General features: G+C 43.3%; 1 protein-coding gene and 1 long non-coding RNA gene across 2 annotated transcripts; both read left to right on the forward strand.

Moving 5' to 3' along the window:
- Positions 1-1,869: 1,869 nt before the first annotated feature.
- LOC114894305 (olfactory receptor 15) lies at positions 1,870-12,188 on the forward strand. Its single transcript, XM_029220840.1, is given in 2 exon segments — positions 1,870-2,914; positions 12,109-12,188. Coding segments are annotated over 2 exon segments (1,125 nt in total).
- A 2,568-nt stretch (positions 12,189-14,756) lies between these two features.
- On the forward strand, positions 14,757-19,759 carry LOC114894499. The gene is made up of 3 exons (XR_003793239.1): positions 14,757-14,820; positions 17,215-17,529; positions 19,612-19,759. It is a non-coding gene; the product is annotated as an uncharacterized LOC114894499 (long non-coding RNA).
- The last annotated feature ends 742 nt before the right edge of the window (positions 19,760-20,501 follow it).

Genomic DNA, 20,501 nt, shown 5'->3' on the forward strand with positions numbered 1-20,501 from the left:
GGATTCTTAACCACTGTGCCACTAGGGAAGCCCTAAGTAGTCACCTCTTCTCAAGGTATTCGATAGAGGTATGAAGGAGGGTTGAAAAGTGCTCTGAAATCTTTATCATCCCTGACTCAAAAGAAACAGACAATTAGAAGAGATTTCCTGCCTGACATCTGGGTGGGATATAGCATTAGGATCTCCAGTATATTTGCTACTTATTGATGAAAAGGACAGTTCTCAGGGTCTTCGGCCAAGAGGTGTAGCCAAGTGGTTCCTGTCTAGAGCACCAGAACCAGATAAGCACATATGCACACTTCCCTTGAGTAGAAACTTCCATCAAGCCTGCTCTTTGGGCGTGGCAGCCAGGGTTCCTGTGGGACATGTCATGATCCAGAGGAAGAGCAGAGCATTTACTCCCAGTCTTCAGCTTCAAGATGAGGACAGCTGACCCAAGACTATTTTTGTTTTCTTCTCAGATCCTTTTATTTATTTATTTATTTATTTAAAAATTCTGACTTCCTTGCAGTTAGGAAGTCAGAATTTCTTTTTTAAAAAAATTAATTAATTAATTAATTAAGAGCTGTGTTGGGTCTTCATTTCTGTGCGAGGGCTTTCTCTAGTTGTGGCAAGCGGGGGCCACTCTTCATCGCGGTGCGCGGGCCTCTCACTATTGCGGCCTCTCTTGCTGCGGAGCACAGGCTCCAGACGCGCAGGCTCAGTAGTTGTGGCTCACGGGCCTAGTTGCTCCGCGGCATGTGGGATCTTCCCAGACCAGGGCTCGAACCCGCGTCCCCTGCATTAGCAGGCAGATTCTCAACCACTGCGCCACCAGGGAAGCCCAGATCCTTTTATTTATTAGCCAAAGAAGGGGGGTGGGCTTTGGTTCGTGATCTTCAGTAAAGCCTAGGTCTTGCCCAATGAAGGGAGATGGTAATTGGCCCATTATTAACAAGAGGTAATTTTTGTTTATGAGATGTTAAGAATTACTCCATGGTTTAGAGGTGGGCATAGTGGTCATATACCTCAAACTTTCGGGGATCCCCTCTGAAATCTTCTATTTTCCTTTTCTAATTATGGGTATCCTGTAACTGATTTAACTCCTTTTGGGGTAGACTCTGTTTCTATCTTTAGCCTGTTCCACCTACATGTACTTGGGCTTACATGAAGTTTTGTTCTGTTCTACATTTACCTCTTTTTAACTCACGTGTTTGTATCTTCTGTATTTGGTGAATATGTCTATATTCATGCTTCCCATTCTTTTCATGATTGTATAGACTCATCACCTTCTCCCTCAAACTTCATCTTTCAGGACCAGGAGTTTTCACTTGGGAGGGGAGGGATATAGAAGAGAAGGGAAGAAATTTATCAGAAACATTTGGGGAATTCTTCCAAATACAGCAGGTCTGCTCACCCCTCCCCTGAGTATACCAAAACCTTGGCTGGGGAAATTAGCATTTTTTGAGAATTTCCACATTTAGTTCCAATGGTCAACTTCCTCTACCCTTTTGAACTGAAGGAGTTCACACTCCTTCATCATGGACAAAGATGATGGATGGACAGGGTGCAAAGATGAATTTCTTGGGTCATCACTGTGTTGAACTGAAGACCCTGATCTTTTTGTTCTTCATGAAGCACTTCCTTCATTTTGTGATAGCTCATGTTGATATTCAGATGGAATAAAGTTTCCATTCATTGTGGGACTGATAGTGTTTGGGGATTGCAATGAAACCTTGCAATCATAAAATTTAAACTGGTACTTAACTACAAAGGTCGGCGACATCAGACCTGCACTGATGCAGATCCACCTAATCCAGTAGCTTCTTCACTTGCTTTACTCCTGGTTGTCCCTGGACAGATTCCTCAAGTGACTGAAGGCAACCAGAGATGGAAAGGGCCAACAGCAGCTCCTTGGAGAGCTTTATTCTGATGGGTGTATCTGACCATCCCCAGCTGGAGATAATCTTTTTTGTAGTCATCCTCTTCTCCTACTTGCTGACCCTTGTTGGGAACTCAACCATGATCCTGCTTTCCAGCCTGGATGCCCGGCTGCACACACCCATGTACTTCTTCCTCAGTAACCTCTCCTCCCTGGATCTTGCTTTTACTACTAGCTCAGTCCCCCAAGTGCTGATCATCTTGTGGGGATCAGACAAGACCATCAGCTATGGTGGCTGTGTGACCCAACTCAATGTTTTCCTCTGGCTAGGGGCTACTGAGTGCATCCTGCTGTTGGTGATGGCATTTGACTACTATGTCGCGGTGTGCTGGCCCCTGCACTACACCACCATCATGAACCCCCGGCTCTGCTGGCTGCTGGCTGCCATTACCTGGTTGGGTGGCTTGGGCAACTCTGTGGTCCAGTCAACCTTCACTCTGCAGCTCCCTTTGTGAGGGCACCAGAGGGTGGACAGCTTCCTGTGTGAGGTGCCCGCCATGATCAAACTAGCCTGTGGAGACACAAGTCTCAATGAGGCTGTGCTCAATGGTGTCTGCACCTTCTTCACCACTGTCCCATTAAGCATCATCCTGATCTCCTACTGCTACATAGCTCAGGCAGTGCTGAAGATCCACTCGGCCAAGGGACAGAGAAAGACCTTTAACACGTGCCCCTCTTATCTGGTGGTGGTACTCCTCTTTTATGGCTCAGCTATCTATGGGTATCTGCTTCCAGCTAAGACCAGCAACCAGGACAAATTCATTTCCCTCTTCTACTCTGTGGTCACACTCATGGTGAACCCTCTCATTTACACTCTGAGGAACAAGGAGGTGAAGGGGGCGCTGAGGAGGCTGCTGGGGAAGTCAGCTGAAGGAAGGGAAAACTATCATTTACCACCTCTTCATCTCTACAAGTTTTTTCTCATTCTCTCTGGCCAGCTGAACATGAGGAGTACTGACCGCAGTACAAGCATGTTCTTGACAGCACTAAGCTGTTGGTACATGGTTAATGTTATTTCTTTTTTTTTGAGGTTAAAGGGATTTTTTTTTAACATCTTTATTGGGGTATAATTGCTTTACAATGCTGTGTTAGTTTCTGCTTTATAACAAAGAAAATCAGTTATACATGTACATATTTCCCATATCTCTTCCCTCTTGCGTCTCCCTCCCTCCCACCCTCCCTATCCCACCCCTCCAAGTGGTCACAAAGCACCGAGCTGATCTGCCTGTGCTATGCGGCTGCTTCCCACTAGCTATCTACCTTACGTTTGGTAGTGTATATATGTCCATGCCTCTCTCTCGCTTTGTCACAGCTCACCCTTCCCCCTCCCCATATCCTCAAGTCCGTTCTCTAGTAGGTTTGTGTCTTTATTTATTTTATTTATTTATTTTTTTGCGGTACGCGGGCCTCTCACCGCTGCGGCCTCTCCCGTTGCGGAGCACAGGCTCCGGACGCGCAGGCTCAGCGGCCATGGTCCACTGGCCCAGCTGCTCCGCGGCACATGGGACCCTCCCGGATCGGGGCACGAACCCGTGCCCCCCGCATCGGCAGGCGGACTCTAAACCACTGCGCCACCAGGGAAGCCCGTTAATGTTATTTCTAATGTTCTACACTTCTTTACCAAATATCCTACTGTGGACCACAGATAACAGGGCAGATGTGTCATCAATGACTCAGAGGTTGTTGACTTAGTACAGACTTAGTTCACTGTCACTGCTGTCCACATTTTATTACGTGTAATAAATATTACATATGTATTATTGTATTTCTAGAGAATTCTGTACTTTTCTAAAGAAAGCACCTCCACTTGGCAGTATCTTATATAATTCCATAAAATCAAGCCAGGTTTTATTAGCCCCAGTTGAAAACCCAAGAATTCATCTTTGCACCCTATCCATCCATCATCTTTGTCCATCTCTCTTTGTCTTTTCTTAATGTTTCAGTCTATCTACCCACACTTCCCAGTCATATGCCCCTCTGTCATCTTGTTTAACCTCTATTTTATGTCTACATTCCATTTTCCCTTTTGCCTTATCCAATGTTGAATGAGAAATGGTAGGAAGGAGATTGGTTCAAGATGACGGAGTAGAAGGACGTGCTCTCACTCCCTCTTGTGAGAGCACTGGAATCACAACTTATTGCTGAACAATCATCAACAGGAAGACACTGGAACTCACCAAAAAAGATACCCCACATCCAAAGACAAAGGAGAAGCCACAATGAGACAGAAGGAGGGGCACAATCACAATAAAATCAAATCCCATAACTGCTGGGTGGTTGACTCACAAACTGGAGAACACTTATACCACAGAAGTCCACTGGAGTGAAGGTTCTGAGCCCCACGTCAGGCTTCCAACATGGGGGTCCGGCAACAGGAGAAGGAATTCCCAGAGGATCAGACTTTGAAGGCGAGCGAGATTTGACTGTAGGATTTTGACAGGACTGGGAGAAACATAGACTCCACTCTTGGAGGGCACACACAAAGTAGTGTGCACATCGAGTCCCAGGGGAAGGAGCAGTGACCCCCATAGGAGACTGAACTAGACCTATTTGCTAGTGTTGGAGGGTCTCCTGCAGAGGCAGAGGGTGGCTGTGTCTCACCATGTGGACAAGGACACTGGCAGCAGAAGTTCTGGGAAGTACTCCTTGGTGTGAGCCCTCCCAGAGTCCGACATTAGCCCCACCAAAGAGCCCAGGTAGGCTCCAGGGTTGGGTCACCTCAGGCCAAACAACCAACAGCGAGGGAACCCAGCCCCACCCATCAGCAGACAAGCGGATTAAAGTTTTACTGAGCTCTGCCACCAGAGCAACAGCCAGTTCTACCCACCACCAGTCACTCCCATCAGGAAAGTTCCACAAGACTCTTAGATAACCTAATCCACCAGAGGGTAGACAGCAGAAGCAAGAAGAACTACAATCCTGCAGCCTGTGGAACAAAAACCACACTCAGAAAGATAGACAAGATGAAAAGGCAGAGGGCTATGTACCAGATGAAGGAACAAGATAAAACCCCAGAAAAACAACTAAATAAAGTGGAGATAGGTAACCTTCCAGAAAAAGAATTCAGAATAATGATAGTGAAGATGATCCAGGACCTCCAAAAAGAATGGAGGCAAAGATCGAGAAGATGTAAGAAATGTTTAAAAAAGACCTAGAAGAATTAAAGAACAAACAAACATAGATGAACAATACAAAAACTGAAATGAAAACTACACTAGAAGGAATCAATAGCAGAATAACTGAGGTAGAAGAACAGATAAGTGACCTGGAAGACAGAAAGGAGGAATTCACCTCTGCGGAACAGAATAAAGAAAAAAGAAATAAAGACAGCCTAAGAGACCTCTGGGACAACATTAAACGCAACAACACTCGCATTATAGGGGTCTCAGAATGAGAAGAGAGAGAGAAGGGACCTGAGAAAATATTTGAAGAGATTATAGTCGAAAACTTCCCTAACATGGGAAAGGAAATAGCCACCCAAGTCCAGGAAGCGCAGAGAGTCCCATAAAGGATAAACCCAAGGAAACACACTGAGACATAGTAATCAAATTGGCAAAAATTAAAGACACAGAAAAATTATTGAAAGCAGCAAGGGAAAAATGACAAATAATATACAAGGGAACTCCCATAAGGTTAAGAGCTGATTTCTCAGCAGAAACTCTACAAGCCAGAAAGGAGTGGCATGACATATTTAAAGTGATGAAAGGGAAGGACCTACAACCAAGATTACTCTACCCGGCAAGGATCTCATTCAGATTCGATGGAGAAATCAAAAGCTTTACAGACAACCAAAAGCTAAGAGAATTCAGCACCACCAAACCAGCTCTACAACAAATACTAAAGGAACTTCTCTAAGTGGGAAACACAAGAGAAGAAAAGGGCCTACAAAAACAAACCCAAAACAATTAAGAAAGTGGTAATAGGAACATACATATCAATAATTACCTTAAACGTGAATGGATTAAATCCTCCAACCAAAAGACACAGGCTTGCTGAATGGATACAAAAACAAGACCCATATATATGCTGTCTACAAGAGGCCCACTTCAGACCTAGGGACACATACAGACTGAAAGTGAGGGGATGGAAAAAGATATTCCATGCAAATGGAAATCAAAAGAAAGCTGGAGTAGCAATACTCATATCAGATAAAATAGACTTTAAAATACACAATGTTACAAGAGACAAGGAAGGACACTACATAATGATCAAGACATCAATCCAAGAAGAAGATATAACAATTATAAATATATATGCACCCAACATAGGAGCACCTCAATACATAAGGCATCTGCTAACAGCTATAAAAGAAGAAATCGACAGGAACACAATAATAGTGGGGGACTTTAACACCTCACTTACACCAATGGACAGATCATCCAAACAGAAAATTAATAAGGAAACCCAAGCTTTAAATGACACAACAGACCAGATAGATTTAATTGATATCTATAGGACATTCCATCCAAAAACAGCAGATTACACTTTCTTTTCAAATGCGCACAGAACATTCTCCAGGATAGATCACATCTTGGGTCACAAATCAAGCCTCAGTAAATTTAAGAAAATTGAAATCATATTAAGTATCTTTTCTGACCATAATGCTATGAGATTAGAAATCAATTACAGGGAAAAAAAGTAAAAAACACAAACACATGGAGGCCAAACAATATTTTACAAAATAACCAAGAGATCACTGAAGAAATCAAAGAGGAAATCAAAAAATACCTAGAGACAAATGACAATGAAAACATGACGATCCAAAACCTATGGGATGCAGCAAAAGCAATTCTAAGAGGGAAGTTTATAGCAATACAATCCTACCTCAACAAACAACAAACATCTCAAATAAACAATCTAACCTTATACCTAAAGGAACTAGAGAAAGAAGAACAAAATAACCCCAAAGTTAGTAGAAGGAAAGAAATCATAAAGATCAGAGCAGGTATAAATGAAAAAGAAACAAAGAAAACAATAGCAAAGGTCAATAAAACTAAAAGCTGGTTCTTTGAGAAGATAAACAAACTTGATAAACCATTAGCCAGACTCATCAAGAAAAAAAGGGAGAAGACTCAAATCATTAAAATTAGAAATGAAAAAGGACAAGTTACAACAGACACCGCAGAAATACAAAGCATCCTAAGAGACTACTACAAGGAACTCTATGCCAATAAAGTGGACAGCCTGGAAGAAATGGACAAATTCTTAGAAAGGTATAACCTTCCAAGACTGAACCAGGAAGAAATAGAAAATATGAACAGACAAATCACAAGTAATGAAATTGAAACTGTGATTAAAAATCTTCCAACACACAAAAGTCCAGGACCAGATGGCCTCACAGGTGAATTCTATCAAACATTTAGAGAAGAGCTAACACCCATCCTTCTCAAACTCTTCTAAAAAATTGCAGAGGAAGGAACACCCCCAAACTCATTCTATGAGACCACCATCACCCTGATACCAAAACCAGACAAAGATACTACAAAAAGAGAAAATTACAGACCAATATCACTCATGAATATAGATGCAAAAATCCTCAATAAAATACTAGCAAACAGAATCCAACAACACATTAAAAGGATCATACACCATGATCAAGTGGGATTTATCCCAGAGATGCAAGGATTCTTCAATATATGCAAATCAATCAATGCGATACACCATATTAACAAATTGAAGAAGAAAAACCATATGATCATCTCAATAGATGCAGAAAAAGCTTTTGACAAAATTCAACACCCATTTATTATAAAAACTCACCAGAAAGTGGGCATAGAGGGAACCTACCTCAACATAAAAAGGGCATATATGACAAACCCACAGCAAACATCATTCTCAATGGTTAAAAATGAAAGCATTTCCACTAAGATCAGGAACAAGACAAGGATGTCCACTCTCACCACTATTATTCAGTATAGTTTTGGAAGTCCTAGCCACAGCAATTAGAGAAGAAAAAGAAATAAAAGGAATACAAATTGGAAAAGAAGAAGTAAAACTGTCATTGTTTGTAGATGACATGATACTATACATAGAAAATCGTAAAAACGCCACCAGAAAACTACTAGAGCTAATCAATGAATATGGTAAAAGTGCAGAATACAAAATTAATGCACAGAAATCTCTTGCATTCCTATACACTAATGATGAAAAATCTGAAAGAGAAATTAAGGAAACACTCCCATTTACCACTGCAACAAAAAGAATAAAATACCTAGGTGTAAACCTACCTAGGGAGACGAAAGACCTGTATGCAGAAAACTATAAGACACTGATGAAAGAAATTAAATATGATACCAACAGATGGAGAGATATACCATGATCTTGGATTGGAAGAATCAATATTGTGAAAATGACTATATTAACCAAAGCAATCTACAGATTCAATGCAATCCCTATCAAATTACCAATGGTATTTTTTACAGAACAAGAAAAAAAATCTTAAAATTTGTTTGGAGACACAAAAGACCCTGAATAGCCAATGCAGCCTTGAGGGAAAAAATCAGAGTTGGAGGAATCATGCTCCCAGACTTCAGACTATACTACAAAGCTACAGTAATCAAGACAATATGGTACTGGCACAAAAACAGAAATATAGATCAATGGAACAGCATAGAAAGCCCAGAGATAAACCCATGCACATATGGTCAACTAATCTATGACAAAGGAGGCAAGGATATACAATGGAGAAAAGACAGTCTCTTCAATAAGTGATGCTGGGAGAACTGGACAGCTACATGTAAAAGAATGAAATTAGAACACTTCCTAACACCATACACAAAAATAAACTCAAAATGGATTAGAGACCTAAATGTAAGAACGGACACTATAAAACTCTTAGAAGAAAACATAGGAAGAACACTCTTTGACATAAATCACGGCAAGATCTTTTTTGATCCACCTCCTAGAGTGATGGAAATAAAAACAAAAATAAACAAATGGGACCTAATGAGACTTAAAAGTTTTTGCACAGCAAAGGAGACTACAAACAAGATGAAAAGACAACCCTCAGAATGGGAGAAAATATTTGCAAATGAATCAACAGACAAAGGATTAATCTCCAAAATATGTAAACAGCTCATGCAGCTCAACATTAAAAAGCAAACAACTCAGTCCAAAAATGGGCAGAAGACCTAAATAGACATTTCTCCAAAGAAGACACACAGATGGCCAAGAAGCACATGAAAAGCTGCTCAACATCACTAATTATTAGAGAAATGCAAATCAAAACTACAATGAGGTATCACCTCACACCAGTTAGAATGGGCATCATCAGGAAATCTGCAAACAACAAATGCTGGAGAGGGTGTGGAGAAAAGGGAACCTTCTTGCACTGTTGGTGGGAATGTAAATCGATACAGCCACTATGGAGAACAGTGTGGAGGTTCCTTAAAAAACTAAAAATAGAGTTACCATATGACCCAGCAATCCCACCACTGGGTATATACCCAGAGAAAACCATAATTCAAAAAGACACATGCACCCAATATTCACTGCAGCACTATTTACAATAGCCAGGTCATGGAAGCAACCTAAATGCCCATCGACAGATGAATGGATAAAGAAGATGTGGTACATATATACAATGGAATATTAGCCATAAAAGAATGAAATCAGATCATTTGTAGAGATGTGGATAGATCCTGAGACTGTCATACAGAGTGAAATAAGTCAGAAAGAGAAAACAAATATCGTATATTAACGCACATATGTGGAACCTAGAGAAATGGTTCAGATGAACTGGTTTGCAGGGCAGAAATTGAGACACAGATGCAGAGAACAAACATATGGACACCAAGGGGGGAAAGTGGCGTTGGGCGGGGTGTCGTGGTGGTGTGATGAATTGGGAGATTGTGATTGACATGTATACACTAATATGTACAAAATGGATAACTAATAAGAACCTACTGTATAAAAAGCAAATAAAATTAAATTAAGAAAGGAAATGGTAAGAAGACCATTTTTCTTTTCTTTTCTTTTTGGCCGTGCCCTCCGGCTTGTGGGATCTTAGTTTCTCGACCAGGGATCGAACCAGTGCCCCCTGCAGTGGAAGCCTGGAGTCCTAACTACTGAATTGCTGGGGAATTCCCAAGACCATTTTTCTTTCAATTAAATAGTTTTATTTAAATTATTTTCTCACTGGGACTTCCCTGGCTGTCCAGTGGTTGAGACTCCACGCTTCCACTGCAGAGGGTGCAGGTTTGATCCCTGGTCGGGGAACTAAGATCCCACATGCCACATAGCCAAAAAATTAATTAATTAATTAATTAAATCATTTTCTCACCAAAGTCCCAGCCATCAGATTTGCTACCAGTATTTGGATATGCTGGTATGGTCAGTGGATTATGGAATGCTCTGAGATTCCTTAAGCAAGTTTAAGAGCCCAGGAAAGATCATCCATTTGTAAAGCATCTCCTCTGCCTCATGATCTAGTCTTTCACCCCTAAAGTTTCTAAAATTCAGCAATCAGTCCAGCACACCATGACTTACCAAAGAACTCAGGTATTGGAATTAGAATGCCAGTACATGATTCTTCACATCACTAGAATTGCCAAGGGAATCCACACCTGCCACTGCAGTTCATATGTTCTTTCCCCAGGGAGAGAAGCTGGGTTGATATGAGAAAGTTACCTGGCAACTACATTACCAGAGAAAAGATGATCAATGATTTTAGGGCTACTTTCTAAAGAGTCTTGTGTCCTTCACAGCACCTAAACACATGCCTAATACATAGTAGATGCTCAATAAATACTTAGTGAGTTGAATTAATTAACAAGCCCCATGAATCTCCCTTTTTCACACTAGGAACTAAAAATGTCAAATGAACCATTTTCATATTTGCCACTTTGGGGTCATCCTGTCACTTGGACAATGCTGAACAAACAATGACGTTTCCCCTCTTTCCACATTTGCATAATGCCTCCCCAAAGACGTCTAGTTATATTGTCCCAGCCTGAATTTGTTTTTCTAGTTGTAGATCAGAACCATGACCTATTGTCTCAGTTCCCTACCCAGTAATACTGAAGTATGTCTCCAGGACTAGCCACCTAGCAGCATAATCTTGGTGAGCTCATCAAAGTCCAGAGTCGTGCAGGCTCAAAAGTTTTATTGATCAGCACACTCAGATTAGATGAAGTTCTCAGGAGGTAGAATCACAATGACTAAACTCCTAAGTTGATATACACACCAGAATGCCAGTTGATTAATTTATGAGAATTGTATTTTCCAAGGAGATATCCCCTAGCTAATTCGTTTAAATTGCAAAATTACTTGGGGGAAAATAGGAAGAAAATAGACAGGCGTTCTTCAGACACTTCAGAGTTTTGCAGGGTCTCCCTACGGAAAGTACAGGACGTTTTGAATCTAACTTGCATTTAGGGGCATAGTAAGACACAGAGAATTACAGGGAGGAGAAAAAGCTTGGGACATGAATGCATCATGGGGATCACATACGCCATCATCAAAGTGTACACATATTCATCTTCCATTCTCAGTGGTGTGCTTGAAACAAAGTCAAAAATTGGGAAAAAAGCCATTAAATGTGAGGAAAGCTCCTTGTTATTAAGGACTTTGACGTTCCATTTCTAGGGTTTCAGAAGAAAAAATATGTTTTGTGTCTTATTCAGTTGGATATTCAAAAAAATGCAAAACAAAAGATATACCAAGAACTATAGAAGGTTCACCAGCCTTAGTAAAATATAAATGTAGAGAATTTGAATATGCTAGTGTGGTCATTGGATTTAAATGAATTTAAGAGCCCATCTCTTAGAGCCTTTCACAGAGTCTGTCCAAGTCCCACCTTGCCCTGTATCCTAGCAAAGTGAGTGCAATGACTAAATTTTGAACCTGTCAATGAAGGGTGTCAGTCCTTTTTCCGTCTTCACAGCCTTCAGGTTCAATTACATGGCTGTGGTTAGGAGATGTTGGAATAAAGGAGATGGTGAGAAATAAGAATTGGAAAGTACCTTTGGCTTGGTGAGCTTATGCTCTAGTATGTGAATTCTAAATTACAGGCTAATTTGGACACTCCATTAACGATTGGGTGGAAAAATCCAGTTTATTTGACTATATAGATGGGTTGAGCACATCAACTTTACTGAGTACTTATCCTGGGCTATGTAACAATCTAAACCCTTTATAGGATCAACTCCTTTAACCCTCACGACAACCTACACCATCCCCATTTTAAGATGAGGACATTGGAGCACAAGAGGAAATGTGCTCCCAGTACACAGTGGTAGGTCTGGGAATCAAACCGAAGTACTCTTGACTCTAAAGCTTGTGCCTTTTCCAAATTTTTTTCTTTTTGTAATAATCACAAACTTACAGAAATGTTGGAAGCATGATATAAAGGACTTTCTCTCCCTGGATCATTTGAGAGTAAGTTGACAGCATGATACTCTGTCTTCCCCAAATATTTTACTGTGTATCTCTAACAAACAAGGACGTTCTCCTACAGGACCACCATGTAGCCATCAAAATTACTAAATGAACATCAATACATTATATTATTTAATCCTGAGACCCCATTCAGCTTTTGCCAGTTGTCCCAACAATGCATTTCATAGCAAAAGGATTCTGTTCAAAATTACACGTTGCATGTAGTTGTCATGTCTCCTTAGTCTCTGTCAGTCTGAAATTGTTCCTCTGTCTTTTCTTGACTTTCGTGACCCTGACACTTTAAAAGATCATCCAGTTATTTAGTAGAACATAGCTCAATTTCAGTTTTTTCCTCATAGTTAGATTCAGGTCATCTTTGTCAGGAATTCCACACATGTGATGTTGCATTCTTCTCATCGTATGCTGTCAGGTGGTGCTATGGACTGAATTTGTACCCCACCTGAAAATTCATATATTGAAACCCTAAACCCCAATGTAATTAATTGTATTTGAACATAGAGCCTTTAGGAGGTAATTAGGGTTAAGTGGTATCATAAGGGTGTGCCCCTCATCTGATGGGATTGGTGACCTTACAAAGAGAAGAAGGAGAGGGAGATCTTTCTCTCTCCACACACAGTCAAAGGAAAGGCCAACTGTAGACAAACCAGCCTTCTGCAAGCCAGGAATGAGCCCTCACCAGAAACTGAATCCTGCCAGAACCTTAATCTTGGGTTTCCAGGCTCCATAATTGTGAGAAAATTAATTCCTATTGTTTAAGTCACTCAATCTATGGTATTTAGTTATGGCAGCCTAAGCAGACTAAGACAGGTGGTGTAAATTTCAATGTCTTCAGACTAAGACAGGTGTTGTAAATTTCAATGTCTCCCATTACTAGTGATGCTACTTGGATCACTAAATGAAGGTGGTGTCTGCTAGGCTTTTCCATTATTTCCTGTTTTGTAATTAATAAGCATTTTACAGGGAAATACTTTGAAACTACTTAAATATCCTGATACTAATGAAACTCAATTTAATCTTTTATTTATTTACATCTTACAGAATCAATGTTTCCTATTCTATGGTTTATAACTTCTTAATATCATTATATTTTTGTCCCTTGTTTCATCACTGGGAGTCCATTCAAACTGGCTTTTGTGTTTTTTGACTTGTCCCCATATTCCTTGAGCATTTCCTTGCTTTCCGCTACATCAAGATGTCCCAGGCTTATGTTTTGTTAACCCTCTCTAGCACTCTGTTTCATCATCTGAAATGTGGATATAGTAAATGGCAGGAACAATGTAAGGATCAAAGTAGATAGTGCATGTGCAAGTGCTTAGAGAAAACCGCTCAGTGTTGTACTTAATCAAAGATGGTATACTTACCCTAAGGAGGTTTATCAGTCTATATCACATCCCAGCTCCCTCCATTTATATCCTGATGGAGTACTACTCTCACTGTGCAGCCAGATTGTTTATAAATGATGGATGGATGAAGTGGGGCCAGAATAAAGGCAGAGAGAAGCCTCCACTTTTCTTTCCCACACACTCTTATCCCAACCCATGAGCTCCCTCTTCAGAATATATTCAGAATATCCCAATCCAGAATCACACACACACACACACACACACACACACACACACACACGAAAATTAGGAAAGTATTTGAATGTCCATCAAAAGGGAAATGATTGAAGATTGAACACATAATGGTGAATGCCAAACACAGGAGTTTAAAAAAAAAAAAAGAGGAGGTTGATATATTGAAACAGAAAAACTTGTAAGATATACTAAGTAGACAAAATTACAGATTAAGATCCAGCAAGACATACACACTAATGACAGTTATTTCCTCTGGAGAGGGAGTGTAACTTGGGAGTTAAGGGATGAGAGGCTTCATTTTTAAATGAGAATGTTTTGCGATACTTGTGGAATATGAAAAAATTAAAACAGAGGGAAGAAAAGCATTGGGTTAGAAGCGAGTTCTAGTCCTACTTCTGTGATTAGACAGTCACTTAAACTGTCGCAGTTTTCTCGTCTGGAGGACGGTAATAGTACTGGCTTCATAGGATTGGTGTGAGGATAAGTTACTGTGTACGTGTATAAAACTGTGCCAAACATATAGTAAGCGTTACGTATTTTTGATACTGTCATTGTCTCATCTGTAAGTAGGGTACGAGTCCGGGTAGGCCTGGTACAAAGACCCTTCCAAGTAAGAGAAGCGGAACCTCCTGTCGAGCAGAACAGCAGCAGTAACCAATAGGAGGGATTAACAAACGTCCAGATCCAGGGCCCCGGGTTTTCGAACAGCGTTATTGGTCCAGGTTATGACGCAAACGAGGAACCTGTCTCCTCATTGGGGAAGACTGCTGTCGATTAGCGGGGGGGCGGGACCATCTGGGGAGGGTTGTGCGTATCCGGCGGCGCTGTTTTCCGTCTTAGCCCTTGCGCATTCGTTAGGCTTTCTGGAAGTCCCGGCCTGCCCCGCGGCAGCTTCAGGCCGCGCGCTCTGGGAAATTTGACCAGGTGGGTGAGTCGCGCGTTTGAGGCTTTTCGCGGCGGGGCGGGCTGGAGCTCCGCGGCTCCGCCCTCTCCCCTGAGGCTCTCATGATGTCCTGGGTCTTGTGACGGGAAGGCTCTCAGTGGCCGTGACCCGGTGCCGCCTCCCTCTGTTTGGAGAGGCTGGGAACATGGTAGGCTGGTGTACGGGACCTGTCGCCCTTTGGAGGCTCCTGTCCGCTTTCTTTCCCTGTGAAGTGTGCTTTGAAAGGCGCAGAGCCTTTTACCCTTGTGCTTTACGTGAATAAAACACTGGTTCACCGAGGCCCTATCGCGTCCTTGTGCGCCCTTGTGTTGGGCAGTGAGGACACGAACGCAGCTCAGACATGCTCCTTGCACTCAGAGAGCTCCCAAACTGTGGAGTAGATAAACTTGCAGAAACAAGTTCTGGTGTTAGGTGGAGTAAGAGAAGGTTCCCCGAGAAAGAGTTACAGACAGGGCCGAGGAGTTCAGAGCGTCAAGGAAGCGTCAAGAAGGTGGTGATGGTGCTGTTACCAATCCTCTATCAGTGGGTTTTTTGTCTTCTTTGATGGACTCCACTCATGAGAACATAAAATTTACCGTATTTCTAATTTCTAGGCTTAGGTGCCCTTCCTCCCTAGCTTGGGAGGAATGGAGATTGGCAGCCCCTGGTGTTCAGTTTCTCTGGAAAGAATGAAATTAGGTCTTGGGAAAAGGTTAGAGGGCAAAGACACTATGGAAAGCAGAGAGCCTGTTCCACGATGTGGGACCAGTTCACCTGTGCTGGATTGTAGACCATGTGTAGGAGAGTGCGCAGTGAGACTGGAGCAGTAGGTTAGATCTAGAATCCAGGGAGAGCCTTTGCAAGTTAGGAGATCTTGACTTATTTCAGTGGTATTAGGAAGTCTTGAAGGCTTTTGAGCAGAGCAGTTTACACAATTGAATTAGATTTGTAGAAAGTCAAGAGATCCAGATCTGCTCTGTAGGAAGATCAGGTAGATAGATGGAAGACTCTTGTACCAGCCTGGCCTAATGATGTGTCCCTGACCAGGGGTTCTCAGCCAGGGAAGATTTTGACCCCCCAAAGATATTTGGCAAAATCTGGAGTAGTCTTGTCATGACTGACAGGTGCTCCTGACATCTAGTGGGTGGAGACAAGGAGTGCAGCTAAACATCCTACAATGCATAGGACACCCCCCCAACCCCCCACCCCGACCCCCACAGACAACAAAGACCTGTCTGGCCCCAAATGTCAATACTGTCGTGCTGAAGTTCAAGGGAATTCCCTGGAGGTCCAGCAGTTAGGACTCCACACTTCCACTGCAGGGGGCGGGGGTTCGATCCCTGGTCGGTGAACTAAGATCCTGCGTGCCGCGCAGCGTAGCCAAAAAACAAAAACCTGAGCTTTAAAACAACAACAAAAAATAGTGCTGAAGTTCCGAAATGCAACCTTATAGCGATAGAAGTGGAAACGAAGGGGAGACAGATTTCAGAGACGTCTCAGCCAGAGACCAGTCTTCGCCTCCTTTCATATTCTTTACAATGCTTAAGTACTTTAAGCAGTCAATCAGGTCTAAAGACCCAGACTTCCTTGTCTTTTTTCACCCTTTCATTCATTTGCAAAATATTTATTTTGCATGAGACACTATTCAAGGTGCTGTGATTCAGCAATGAACAAAACAAATTACCTGCTCTCCAAGAACCTTACATTCTTGTAGGGATGACAGACATGAAACCAATAAATATATATCAAGTAGTGAGATATGCTATAAAGAAGTTCCTGTAAGATAGAGCTTCTGTTATTATCACCACAGACCATTTACTCTGCATCTTGTAAGTGCCAAGCACTGGCCAGATGCTTTACAAATAGCATTTCTAATCTTTTTCTGTATGCTGCAGGATTGGTATAGTTATGCTCAGATGAGAAAAAGAAGCTTAGAGAAGTTGAGTATTTTGCCCCACATCAGTTAATGAGGAGTTGAGCTGGCACTGGAAACTGGATCCACCTGACAAAGTCTGTGAGATTTCCATTAGGACACTGTCTGACTTGAATGGGAGCGCAGTGGTTGAGAGTCCGCCTGCCGATGCAGGGGACGCGGATTCGTGCCCAGTCTGGGAAGATCCCACGTGCCGCGGAGCGGCTGGTCCCATGAGCCATGGCCACTGAGCCTGCGCGTCCGGAGCCTGTGCTCCGCAGCTGGAGAGGCCACAACAGTGAGAGGCCCGCGTACTGCAAAAAAAAAAAAACTATACCTTCTCACCCAAACTTAGCAAAGTGAAGTAGAAATGAAGTTCTTATTGGAGAGGCCTAGCTGGAAGTGATTCTCCACATTGTAGGAACTGCATTTGAGAACACATGAGCCTCAGTTGAATTTGTCTTCATTACTCACGTTCTCTCAGGTGGCTGATGGCAGGTTCTGACATCTCAGAGAGGTTGGCAACTTGGAGGTCTCCCACCAGCTCTTCAGACTCTCACGATATTGGCAACTGCTGGGCCTCACAAGCTTTCAGCCAGCTCTGGGAGCTGTGCTTATGATGGCTGCAGCCCAAACTACATCAACGAGAAGATCCTGGAGCTGAAGCAATTCCCTACACGTCTTCCTTTCTGCATAGGAAGATCCAAGCCTGGATGAGGGTGCATCATCCAGGAAGCGTTGAGAAGGCAGTGACCTTGGTGCAGCTTTTAGAGTGAGAACCCAGGAGACGAAGGCAATGGTGAGAAGGGGAGTAAGGAAAGAGAAATGGGATCAGGTTGGAGAGGGCCTGGGTTAGGGGACAAGCAGTTGGAACAAGGTGGAAAAACTTGATTTAGCTGTTGCTTCTCAAGCACTTGTTTGTTTTCCTTATTGGTGTCCATGCCAGCTTTTAAGAGAACAGATTTTCTTTCCCCTTTGAAGGAAGGAGGGTGGGTGGAGAGAGAGTTTGGATCCTCATCAATCACCGAGCTTTCAGTAGGTCTCAGCTGCCAAGAATAAAGGAAGGGAAGTATTTGTCCCTGTAGAACTCAGGCTTTCTCCTCTGCAGGTTATAATGACCTGAGCCAGCTCTGTAAACGAGAGTCTTCTGGTTCTTGACATGCCTGTTGAAGACAGAGGGATTGTAACGCTCAGCTAGCTGTGGGAACTTTGGTTACGTCCTCAGGGTCTGGGTCACACCTCTCACAAAACAGATAAACAGAACCGGATTTCTGGTCAGGAGAGGGCCAGACTGGGACCTGCTGAGGACTGATAGTAGTGCTGCAAGATATAACAGCGCTGTGGGGCCCTGGGCAGGGGCTGCCCCAGACCTCCCAGCACTGCCCTGAGCACACAGGACTCGGAAGCACTCTCTGCTGTTCTGCTCAGCCACACACATCATATTCCTCAATCAAGTTTCTAACTCTGGCTTTGCAGGAATCTTCGTTCCTATACTTTTCCTCCCTGGGCCCATATGATGATCTTTGGCGGGGGAGGTAGGGTGTCCATTGATGGGGTTTATTTCCAGGTGATGGTGTTTGTGCTCCAAGAAGAGCCAGCAACCGGGGTTATGGCGGGGAGGGGGGCAGTTACCAGGCTTCTATTGGAGACCATGAAGCCCATCCTCAGGGGCTTTCCCAAGAAAAGAGGCAGAGCTATGCTCAGACCACTCACACCCTGGGGCCTTAAAGAACAACCCACCTATTTGAAGAACAGAGTCTCAGGCTGGAAAGGGGAGAGGCAGGAAGAATCCAGGAATGAGAGGTTGTCCGTGCCTGTGCCATCCATCAGAGACGTAACCTTATCGTTCGGTCATGACCACAGTTGGGAGCAGGAAGCTAGTGATTTGGGACGCAGTTGTGGTTTTGAGGCAGCTCAGTTCCATATAGAGGCTTTGTCGTTCCCTCTGGTTCTCCCTTCAGAAAACTTCATTCCATGACAGCTCTTAGAAGGGTCATGTATGAATCAGGTCTAGGGGCTTACATGGTGACCTGCTGCCATACAAGGCAGAGGGCCGGATCTTAGTTTAGACCTGTAAGACTCTGCCACTATCAGGTGGCAGGGTCCTGACTCTCTGCCCAGCCACACGTACCGTGCCTCGACGGAAGGGGTACCTTTTTACCATCCTGTATAACAAGTGAGATCTCTGATGGGTCTCCTTTTCTGTCTTTTTAATGGGTCTCTTTTTGCTTTTTCTCACTTTTGGCTGTAAAAGTTTCTTGGGAACCATGTCTAATCTATACTGTGTAATAACTAGCTCTTAATCTTGTGCCAGGCACAACACCATGCCCGGGAGGTAGTTGCTGGTAATGGGTGTGACATGAAACCTCAACTGTACCTTCCTCCTCCCCAGGAGGCTGGGCCTACGGCCCCTGCCACAACAAGGCTGCCCTCGTGGCATGAACATGTAGTATAAGGTCTGTGTTTGGAGGTTTCACAGAAATTGTTAGCCAGAAAGAGTGTTGAGAGTGACAGTGAAAAATTAAAGGTTTTGAAATTGATCTGACCCAGGTTCAAAATCCAGCTCTTTCACTTTAATCACTATGCAAGTCACTTTAAACCTATGATAGCAGGTGTGCATTGGGGCTACCAGGAAACCCAGACTTTACTTGCAAATCTCAGTAAATCCCCAATTTATCAAAAACTCCAGAAGTGCCACTAGAATGGCCAAGTGTACAGGGAATGCCTGAGCAGCTTCAGGACCACAGCTTTCTCCAGATGCCAGAACAGAGTGGCCCAAGTTCAAAATCCTTCAGGCTAACTTCCATATCACAGGGAGTAGCCAGGTTAATTGCTAGTGTCCTGTGACCTGCACTCAGTCCTTCTCTTTGTCTCTATCCAGAAGCTGAGCCGAGGACGAGCAGCAGGACTGCGAGGAGGCTGGAGCTGATGATGGTGAAAGCGAGGATTCGCCTGTGATGGTGTCAGCGATGACATGGGCACAGTCTCACCCAGGACCCCAGGAGTCCTGGCTGTTCCCAAACTGACCGGTAAGGCAGTCCCTCACAGGAGAGGCAGACAAGAGGTGGCAAGAGGAAAGGAAGTTGGGTAGGAGGCCTGAGGGGCCCAGCTCTGGCTTTGGCTGTGACCACCCATCAGCCACCTTAGGCTGAGGAACCACAGCAGATGTGTGAAAAGGGAATGGTGTGCAGGCTTCGCGCTACTTCTCTGGGTTGTGAGAATATTTATTTGATCCTGTCTGTGGCAAGTGGTTAGCGGTCCTTGGAAAAAAGGCATGCTGTCAATTGAAAAATTGTATCAATGAGTTAAAATGTTTCAGTGAGGAAGGGATGTACAGACACTATATGGAGAGCCCCAGTATTAAACGTACAGGGGAAAACTGGCTTTTCAATGGATATCTGAAGGGCTGAAGCAAACCAGGAGTATAAGTTACACGTCAGAGGAAATGGATAGACTTGGGGGTGTTGCCTTTTGTACAACCTACTTCAAATTTATTCTCAGGTGGTTGGTGCAGTGATCATGCTGATTTGTCAGTGGGACGTAGACACTAAGGTAACAGAGGTGGTAACTGTAGGAAGCAGTGACCACACAGGGAGTAGGGGGAAAGGTTGGGTTTATCAGAACTCAGAAGCAGGTTGGGTTATCAGAACTCGGAACTTAGAAGAGTGGCCCTGCGAGCTGGAACTCAGATCTTGGGGCTCGGGGGCTGGGTGTGCTGCCTGACTTGTGCTGTATTTCTGAGGGGTCCAGTAAGGCTGGTTCTGGAAGGAA

This window comes from Monodon monoceros, unplaced genomic scaffold (genome assembly GCF_005190385.1).
Source record: "Monodon monoceros isolate NGI ecotype Baffin Bay Population unplaced genomic scaffold, NGI_Narwhal_1 Super_Scaffold_13, whole genome shotgun sequence".
NCBI classification, from domain to species: domain Eukaryota; kingdom Metazoa; phylum Chordata; class Mammalia; order Artiodactyla; family Monodontidae; genus Monodon; species Monodon monoceros.